At 27.9% G+C, this 10934-nt stretch overlaps 1 protein-coding gene across 1 annotated transcript; it reads left to right on the top strand.

Annotated features, from left to right (window-relative positions):
- Positions 1-3893: 3893 nt before the first annotated feature.
- LOC136979987 (slit homolog 1 protein-like) lies at positions 3894-10934 on the top strand. Its single transcript, XM_067276009.1, has 5 exons — positions 3894-4137; positions 4498-5611; positions 6205-6464; positions 8822-9923; positions 10478-10934. Exons 2-5 carry the CDS (start codon positions 4506-4508, stop codon positions 10755-10757), a joined length of 2748 nt encoding a protein of 915 aa, XP_067132110.1. The 5' UTR covers positions 3894-4137; positions 4498-4505; the 3' UTR covers positions 10758-10934.

Here is a 10934-nt window from a genome sequence, read left to right as displayed (position 1 = left end):
AACCTATGTAAAACTATAGCTAAATTTATTGATTTATATGAACTTATACATGAATTCTTTTTAATGTATTTTATAGAAAAATCATTAAATTATTATTTTAAATAAATAAAATAATGTTAGATAGAGAAAATTAATCAAAATTTACTCTTTTTTCAGCGCAGATTTCACAACAACCGCAAGGGTCTTTAGTAGTCCCATTTGCACAGTTTTTTGGAGGAGATGGACAAACATATCTGTTCCTACGACACGGACACGCTAAAGAATTTATGCTGAGAAATATTTAAAAAAATACATTGCAAGTTTTAGAAAATTAATTAAACTTGTTGCTTAAATTAAAATTAAAATGATAAAGATTTAAAAATTAATTACAATTACCTTATAAAGAGGCAAGTTAGTAGGAAAATTTGTAATATAAATCTCTCCATTGTTACAGATATATTCTCCCATTTTCCTTATTTATATACCACGTTATTAGATATTTTTGTCACGTCATTCTTTGTAACCGTATCTATTGAGAAATGATTCAAGTAAACAACTTTAGAAATATCCATTTTTGTCACGTTTTTGGTCTAAATTATTATAACTTTTAGTCATTTTTTAAGTATACAACCGGTTCATTTTGACTCAATATTTCGTAATCCAAGACTTTTATATTATTATTTAACATAGTTTTTTTAAACAAATATTTCGTATTTAAATTTCTAAATTATTTAAAGAATGTTTATATAGAAATTTAATATTTTATGATATATTTTCTTCCTCAAAAATCTAAAGGAAAGTGCATTTGTTTCAAGTTCCATTTTAATGTGTTTATATAAACTAGAAACTGCTTTCTTATAGATTCTAAGCTTTATTTAATTTTTATACACGTCATATATTCGAATTATTATAAAAATATTAACAAAGTGGACCATTTAATTTAAAGAAACCATTTAAAGAAATTCTCATACAAATGCTGACAATCTACGACAGATGGAAGCGAGTTAACAGCAATTTAATTCTATAAAAATCATGACAAATATGCGTTTTATTACTTAAACATACACACTTAAACCTACCTGAATGACTTTCTTATCGTTCAACCCAGCTGACTCACTTAAGTTGCCTTTGCCACCTTTTCAATGACGTAATTTGTTTCCAAAGTGCGATTGACGTCAAGGTTAACTCGTTTCGTAAGAGTTTATTAACAAAATGTCATTAAAGTTATTAAAATTAATTAATATTCTATTAAATTATGGCGTGTCGATTAATATGTAACGGTCTATTTAATGAAATATCTATTTGTAAGCCTTGTATTCGTCATTATTTAGTATGATATCCACTATTAATGTGAAAGTTATGAACTGGTAAGTGCATCTGTAACTGCTATACGTTTACATTGATCGATAGGAAAATTTCTAATTAATATAATTCATATTTAAGTTACTCTATATTAATTATATCTTAATGTTTTATTTATTTATTGACTGTATACATCATTTTCACACGTTAATAAACTTCTTGATGTAATAATTATACTATTTTAAATACAATTTTTATATAATTCATTTAATTTAAATAAAAATTATATTATATTTTATATTTTTAAGCTTAAAATACGATAATTTGATTAGTTTTTTTTAAATGAGAGAGTTTTATATAGAATAAATTACATTTCGAATGTCGGCTTTCCTGCATTACTGAATTATGTCTAGCAGAGAAGCCGAACATCTCCCTAAATTGTGCTTGAAGTTAATTCAGTTTATAGAATTAATTTTCTTAAATATTAAAATAATCTTTTCCTTTTTAAATATTTTAAACTATATTTAATTTTTATTAATTAATATTTTTAATAATTTACTTAAAATTATATTTTTTTTCCACGTTTAAACATTTCAAATCCATATTTCTCTAATACATTTTTCAAAGATAATTTTGCACCATTAAAATTTATTTATTTATTACTGAAAGCCAATTATATTTTAATTTCTTAAAAGTATCGGAAAATTACATATATACGGTTTTAGAATATTTAAAAAACATATTTTATTTATACGAATAACATTGAATACATGACACCTCTATAGGAAATTGCTAGCAATCAAATATTCATAGAGGAATATAAAAAAAGAATATGAAAAAATACAGTTATTCTTCGATGTTAGGAGATATTTAAGCACCGATACAGGTTCCTCCTCTTTTTAATTTCTCTAAATTTGTAAGAGAACGTGAATAAACGCATTCTAAATCATCCGCACAAATTCCGTGAACGTTGAAACGACCTCCGCATCTCTCTCCAACACCCTTTAACGTGAAAATTTAGTAAAAATATAAGAAAATAATACGTAAAAAAATCTTATCGAGTAGTTAATCCGAATAAACGAGTATTAAAATCCCTACCTTGGCACATACTTGACAGCAATTGCAACCATCCTTAACCATTCCGAATTTGCAATTTGTGACAGGTTTGCAGGATTTTTTATCACAAGAGCAAGGTATACAATAAGAACTGTAAGTAAATTAAGTCAAGAGATGCAAATTATGTAATTATTTATATATATAACTTACCTCACAATGAGCCCAAAGAGAATCATAAGACACAACATTTTTCTCCACTCTATATTTGTATATTGACTTTGTTTACTCTTCTTGAGTTCTTCTTTTATATATCAGCATTTAAGAGGTTCAAAGACCCTCTACTTTAGCTTTATGATACACTCAATTACCGGAAATATTAGTTATTGATATCGTTTAACAGGAACTATTGTTTTATTAACTGTATAAAAGCAGTACTCTTCTGTATCATAAACACTAATGTAAATTAAACAAGAATTCCTTTATTCGTAATTTTATATCGGGTCAATGAAATCGTTAATATCAAACTAGAACAGGGAGATGATGTTTTTATCAATATCTCTCTTATATAATAATAATAATAACCTAATTAATTAATTTTTTAAACCGTAAGGCTAAAATTTCATTAATTTTTAAAATAATAAATAAAGCTTCAACTTTCAATTTGCTTCAGAACGGATAAATTGTATTTGTTTATTAATTTATAAAAACTAATTACACTAATACCAAGTATGAGTTAACTTTTTCATATTTTTGGTAGTGTAATAATATTTTATCATTAAATAATTATAATAAATAATGCCAAATATGGCCTCAGGAACGAGTTTCTTGGAGGTCGACTCAATTGAACTATACTCATTCGCTCAAATTTCTTATTAATTATAATAAATAAATAAATATATACAAAAGTATTTTATTACAGAATTTATAAAACTGTTTCATTTTTAATGTAATATAATATAAAAAATATCTTATTTATAAATTTTTAATAATTAACAGCATCATCTCTCCATCTTTGATTCTCCGGATAGAGTATCATCTTTCTACTTTATCTTTCAAATGAGCCAAATAATTGTCTTTATAAATGGAAAATGTTCTGTGCGTTATTTAATTTCTTTCTATTTTAATTAGATTAATTAATTTTACTTCTTATACGATAACCTAGTTTGCATCATAACTGTATTCATTATATTTAAAGAGTATTTTATTATTATTATTATTATTATATTATAACTAGCAGCTAAATTGACTTTTTTATTATATTTTTCATTGCTAGAAAAGAAAATTATTATTATTATAAACTTGCAAAATATCGATATAAGAAACTTAAAGTATATACAATCGTTAATAGAACGTTTAAAGCGGTTGTAGAAGTGAAACTGTAAAGAGAAATTCACTTTACATAACATATCGTTAATAATATTTTACATTTTTAACTCGAATATTCGTGAATTTAAAAGAAAATATTCTTTAGAAATACTTAATTATCCTCTGATTATCTAGAGATGGCGTTGTATTATCTTTTAAAATTAAAATCGTGTCTGAAAATATACTGTAAATGATCTTAATAGTACGTCAGTCGACACTTTCGTGGAATTTTCGTACTGCAAATCGATTTATTTGAATGATGAGTGGAGGATTTTTGGAAGAAAATATGAAAATAAATTGGCGAAAATGTTGAGTTATATTCCTTATCTATAACTGAAGTTGAACTTTATCCAGTTAACTGATAACAGGAGAAATGTCGGGAGAAGAAACAATTATTTTCTGCCATTTTTATTAACATAATTTCCCACGAACGAGGTGAGTTTAAATCATTAATTATATTTTATTTATGCTTATATTTATCAAATTGTGATCCATTTAGTGTAGTGTGATCGAAAAGTTAGTGCGTGTACACGTTGTATCGTTTGTATTATATACGTTGTAGATAAATAGCGACATTTTGTAACATAAATGTAACTTAATTCTTAGTTAAAAATGTGTAATATAAAGGGATAGACGTGTTACGAACACGGTAAATCTAAGAGCGAACCCACTAAAAGTACCAGTATTCTATGGTTATTGAATCGCCTTGTATTACACAGAGTATAGATAATATATTTATTTTAAATATAAGGCTCTTTAATGAAATATCTACAAATTAATATATTTATGTTTCAGGTGTAAAAATGCTCATCTTCCTGTTTGCACTAAAGTTTATTCTTTTATGTCCTTGTTATTCACTTAACATATTATTCGATGATGAAGATGATGACGAGCAACCTTTATGTAAATTGCCGTTCAAATGCAATTGCAAAGATACTAAAATAGACTGTGCAAATTTAAAAATTACAGACTTCGAAAGTAAATTACAATTTTCTGAAAAGATTATCGAAGTCGATTTCCAAGGAAACAAAATTAAGAATATTCAAAAAAACTTTGCAAAAGGAACAAATTTACAAGGTTTAGATTTATCACACAATACTATAAATTTCATTTCTAGTGAAGCTTTCTCCAATCTCAATCAGTTAATTCGTCTGGATTTGTCACATAATTATATATGGAACCTCGCTGTAGATGTTTTTAGTGGTGTCAAGTTCCTTAAGAAGCTCGATCTTAGCTACAATAACATCCAAAATATCATTTCAGACACTTTTATGCCGACAAAGATGCTAACTGAACTGTCCTTAGAATTCAACCCCTTTATGTACTTTGATAAAAATTGTTTCGCATATTTACCGAAATTAGAAAACTTAAACTTACGTTATACCGGATTTAGCTCTTTGCCCCCAAAATTATTTACTTCTAACACCAATTTGAAGTATCTATCTCTTGCTAATAACGCGTTATCCTCAGTTCCATCGAGTGCTCTGAAGGACCTGAAGAGTCTAGTTGTTCTATGGTTAAACGATAATCCAATAAAATCAATCAAATCTGGAGATTTTAAAGGTTTAGTTAATCTTACAAGTTTATATATAAGCAAAATGGCCGAATTGAAAAATATAGAGAAATTTGCTTTCGAAGGTCTGATCAATTTAAGAATCCTTCATTGCTCCGATAATTATAAGCTGGAAGAGATCGATTCTATGGCTTTCGCTACCAATAAAACGTTTCCGTTAAAGCATATAGAAATGATATATTTAAGAAGTAATGCTTTAACAACATTATCGGAGAAATTATTGAATTGGAAGCGCATAACTTATACAGATTTGTCTGGAAATCCTTGGCATTGCGACTGCAAAGTTCAATGGTTAGGAAAGATACATTGGAAACACGATCTTCAATACAATATCAGGTAATTATTCTTTATTCTCTAAATTATTTAGCTCTTAAACAAATTTATAGACACGATAAAACGTTAAGATTTATCTTTGTGGTACTGTTGTCGCTCTCCAAAGTTTATAGGCCATCCTATACGAGTAGAACCACGCCTCCAAGAGTGATCCTCCATGAGATAAGGCCTTTCAAAATTCGCCTCCTGAAAAAACACTATTTAGAATTAGTACTTTTCTCTTTGTAGAATTGAACTTTTAAGGGAAGGAAAGTATATTTTAATTTCTTCAGGGAGTGAATGAATGGCTTTCCCATAGAGTCTCATCAGTCGAATTTGGTGACCAGGTCAACACTCCACTTTAGAATGGTCTTCATGTTATTTTAGTCTTAGTGTAATTAAATTCGTAAACTTTTATGAGAAATTCAATTATTTTACAATTTACAACGTCAAAAAGTTAAGTAATTTAGTTAATAATATTATAATTATAGAAATGTCAAGATTATCATTTAAAGAAATTCGCGATAACTTTATCATTGCGCCATAACTATTTTCCTAAAAGTACATTTAAATAATGATAAATTTAAAATTTTATAATGAATTATTATCTATTACAGGTGCGCTTCTCCATCAAATTTAGCAGGCAAGTTAGTATCGAGTATACCATTAAATGATTTCGAGTGCAGAAGTCACATGAGTGCTCAACTAATAATAACATTAACCTTGATCACAGTGACTGTGTTTATAGGTGTTATTCTAACAATAACAATCTTCCTGAACAAAAGAGGATTGTGCATTACCTGCAACTCGAAATTTCAAACGAAATATCACAAGGTATTCCAAAGAAAAGAAGACGACATCGAATACGAACCTAAAAAATAAACAAAACCACCAAAATTTGCATAATTTTTTTTAAATATTTGTATATTTTCACTAAAAAAATAAAAAGAATTGAGAACTAAAAACACTTGCAATTAAAAAGTATTTATTACTAGATTTTCTAACAATGTATTATATATTGAAATTCCCATTTTAGGGGTTCGAATACTGAATTCCCCCCCCCCATTTTGGGGTAGTCCAGAAGTTATTTAAAACCGTTACAAAGGCTATATTGCTATCTCCTTCGATACACCTCTTCCATTGTTTACCAAATTGTTTAAAATACGATTCGATGAACAAATTATTAAGCTGTAATACACTCCCAAATTGCTAGCCGAATTGCTCCCAAAACGTTCGGACCACCCTATATTTGTAAGAAAGAGAATTTTTATCATAAACCTCGGCCTTTATCTCGGTATTGCTACACCATTTAAATATCTTATCACGACATGAATCAGCTTTGTCAACTCTTACAAAAACATTGTCTCTGTTCTTTCAGTTTTCTGATGTAAAAGTTATTATTATTTTAATTTTAAAAGCATACGAAATTAATTTTTAAACGTTATACAAATTTTAACTTGGTTTTATAATTAACGTAAGACGAGTTTCTCCCCCTTTTGTTCATACGATACCGAGTGACGGTGTCGAATGACTTTACCTTTTTTTGTCTACGGCATTTTAGAATTTTTATATTTTTAAATGACAGAAAAAATATATTAGAAAATTAACTTAATTTCTGTTATAAAAATGTGTAAATTGTTGAACTTTAATACCTGATTTTAGTGTTATCGCTTCTCCTTATCTGTACAAAAGATTATTCTCGCATCCAGTTGTTTTCGCAAAGGACTTTGTATCTTGCACAATAATCTGCCTTTTCTGGAAGGATCTTTGTCAAAACGAATGGATAGATTCATCATTTATTAAAATATTCATAATTTGTAAGTATATATTTATCATATAAATATATAATTTAGCATTATTTCGTGCATCGAAAACCGTTAAACCTGTGTTAATTAGAACTGAATTGCGACGTTTATACGTTTAATTATAATTAAATTTCTATGCAATTAATAATAAATTGAGTTTATATATTAATATTTTATCAAATAAGCGGGTATTTTATTTCATTTTTATTATTTAATCCTGTATAATTAAAATACAAACGGTTTTACTTGTGAAATAAAGTGACTATAATACTGCAACTAAATAACTATATTCGAGAATTTTTCTTTTAATTTAAGAAGCTTCTAACAGAGAAAAAATTTATCTAAAAAAAATTAATAAAAAATAAAGAGAATTCAATCTCCTACTTCCTTATTAACTTTGATTTTTATATGTCTTACACATCATCACCATGACAAAGCTGCTACTTTATTCTAATTTTTAATAAAATAATAAATAATTTTATACTTTTATTAAATAAATTATTAAGTTTTTTAAAAATATTTTAATCAATTTAATTAATTAAATAATTAATTACGGTTAAAAATTAATTTTTTCTCTGTCAGATTTTCCCACTCGATAGAAAAACTCGTCTTTTTAAGAATTTTAAAATAAAATTATATAAAATAAAAATACATAAATTGTAGAATAAGAAATAATAAAATCAAATTGTATTTTTATGAATATTATTAAGAGAAATTGTAGTTTAAAAGTAATTTTTATGATACCTCTACACGTTAGTCGAGTGTACAGATGCGATCGAATGATTCATCTGTTTTAATACCTTTAACACATGTAACTGTATCGAGAATTTCGTTCGTAATTTATCAATGTAGTAAGCTTTTTATATATATATATATATATTTATTGTCATTTTTGTCATTTATTTTAGTGCTTTTCAATTCGTGTTGTTAACGAGTGTCTTTCTTTACCATTCAATGTCAATCGTTTGTTATAGTTATATCATTTCTCAACCTCCTCTCGTCTTAAGACCTTGACATATAATTCGTGACTCTGCTAGAACTCGCGATCGACTTGTTGAGATATTTTAATATAGATTTTAGAAACTGACTTATACGTTAGGTTGTCTGTCTACCGAATAAAATTACGGGAAAATTACTTTCTATTTTATTAATATTTATATGTGTAGAATACATTATAGAGATTTAAATGTGTTTCGAATTGTTTACAGTTTGGTGATAACGTGGAGAAAATACTATTTTTTAAGTGCAATTAACGTATTGGAGTACATGTAAAGAGTAAGTAGTCAGTTCACATGTACTCGAATGTTAACTACTTTAATTAATAACGTTAGATTTACGTTGTAAGTGTTAGATATTTTACGTAATTTAACCACATTTTTATTAATTGACAAACATTTTTTTATTCAGATTAATCAAGAGAGATCCAAATAAACCATGTTATATAAATTTATCGTCGTGTCATTACTTGTTACAATATTAAGATCGGATGTAAGTGCCGAAAATCTCTGCGATTCCTGCAAATGTACAGAACACGACACAGATTCGCAAATGGTGAATATCAACTGCAAATACAGGAAATTTCAAAGCATACCACCCATGGAATCGTGGCCTGTGAATCCTTACAGACTGGACTTAAGTCACAACAACGTCACAGCGTTAGATTCCCTGGAAGATAACTTCATCATCAAAGAATTAGATTTGGATTTCGTGAACTTGGAATCCATTAAATCCAACGTATTTCAGAGTTATCCTAAATTAGAATATTTGGATTTGAGTCAGAATCTTCTTACAACATTAGATAAGGACACTTTTACGGGATTAGAAAATTTATTAACGTTAAACTTCAGTTATAACAATATAAAATCGTTGCCAACCGGCATATTCGATCCTCTAGTGAAGCTTCAAGTTTTGAGAATATCAGGAAATCCTCTACGTTATTTATCAAAGGATACCTTTATGCCACTGCTTTGTGTTAATTATATAGATCTAGCTGATATCAAAGCTCATAGTTTACCAGATGGAATATTTCATACGTTAGACAAACTCGAATATCTTGATCTGTCGAAGAACGACTTCGATGAAGTACCATCCAGCGCTTTAAGAAGCTCGACTAATTTAAAACAATTATATCTTAATGAAAATAAGATTATAAAACTGAATAAAGATTCTTTCACGTATTTAACTAAATTGGAATTATTGGATTTAAGCGAAATGCCAAAATTGAAAAGAGTTGAGGAATTCGCTTTCTCTAAGTTGAATTCTTTGAAAACGTTAAAAATGTCATCAAATGCTCAGCTTCAGTACATCGATTCTTCGGCATTTGATGGGATTTATAATCCCGCACAAATTTCTAGTCTTAATTTAAAAGTCGTTAAATTAAGAAACAATGCGTTATCTTCTTTAAACGGTGATATGTTACCTTGGTACGCCATTCCTACTTTGGATCTTCAAGGAAATCATTGGTATTGTAATTGCTACCTAGCTTGGATCGTTAACTGCAGCATTCCAGCCGAATTAACGACAGATTTCAGGTAAATTTCTATTAGTAACAAGTCTTGTGCAAAGTGATTCGAAAATAATAACGGCTTGTATAAGTTCTTCCCGAGTTACTCAACTAATAACGCTTTGCAAACGTTGTTAATTGAGTAACACCGATGTGGCAACCAAACTAAACTTACAACAACCAACAAATTGAGTCCGATGGATTTTATGCAATTATACCGAACAATTTGTTCGGTATATTTGCATAAAATCCATCGGACTTTTATGCTTAAGAATTTATGATCATTTTATTTATGACATCTTCAGAGGTTCCGTTACGAATAATTACAAAAGAACGTTGTATGGAAGCAAACAAACGGACAGATAAAATCGTCATGTAAAAGGTATTTCCAATTGTAATGAGGACATCTATAAATCTTAATATAAATGCTTGATATACCTATACAGAAGATTATTAGATCTCTACATCCTAATTCCAAATTTAGCTAGATTCTAAGTTAAAATATGACCTACAAGAGTTATTATTTTAGGAATCACTTATGTATGTAAAATTCTACGTTTTCTCAATGATTATTTGTTTTAGGTGTTATGGTCCCAAGCCCAATCAAGGGAAGTTAGTGACGGATCTAACAGAAAAAGAATTCATCTGTTTGCACGAAGCACCCTCGCAATATTCGGAAACTGCCATAAGGACTATTGCTGCATTAGTAGGTTTGGCAACGATTCTACTAATAGTAATTATTGGTATATTAATACTTAAGAGGAAATACATCCGATCTTGGTGGATATACCGCAAACGTGGTACCGGAGCCGTATACTATGTCAAAGCGCAGACAAATCCCAATGATGCTATTGATTTATAGACAATATTCTAATATGAAACTTTTTGTACATAATTTACTATTAAGTTAAAAAGTATATAGTATCGGTGCATAAACCTGAAAATATTATTTTTATTTCCAAAGCTTTCGTTATTGTCGAAGTATTGTGGCATACATTCTTAATGCGAAGCTTCGAAATAAAATCATTTTCTATTGGTT

Source organism: Centruroides vittatus, unplaced genomic scaffold (genome assembly GCF_030686945.1).
Source record: "Centruroides vittatus isolate TY-2023 unplaced genomic scaffold, ASM3068694v2 contig_658, whole genome shotgun sequence".
Classification (NCBI taxonomy): domain Eukaryota; kingdom Metazoa; phylum Arthropoda; class Arachnida; order Scorpiones; family Buthidae; genus Centruroides; species Centruroides vittatus.
Note: the sequence above shows the minus strand (reverse complement) of the source record. Positions and strands in the feature narration are given on the sequence as shown.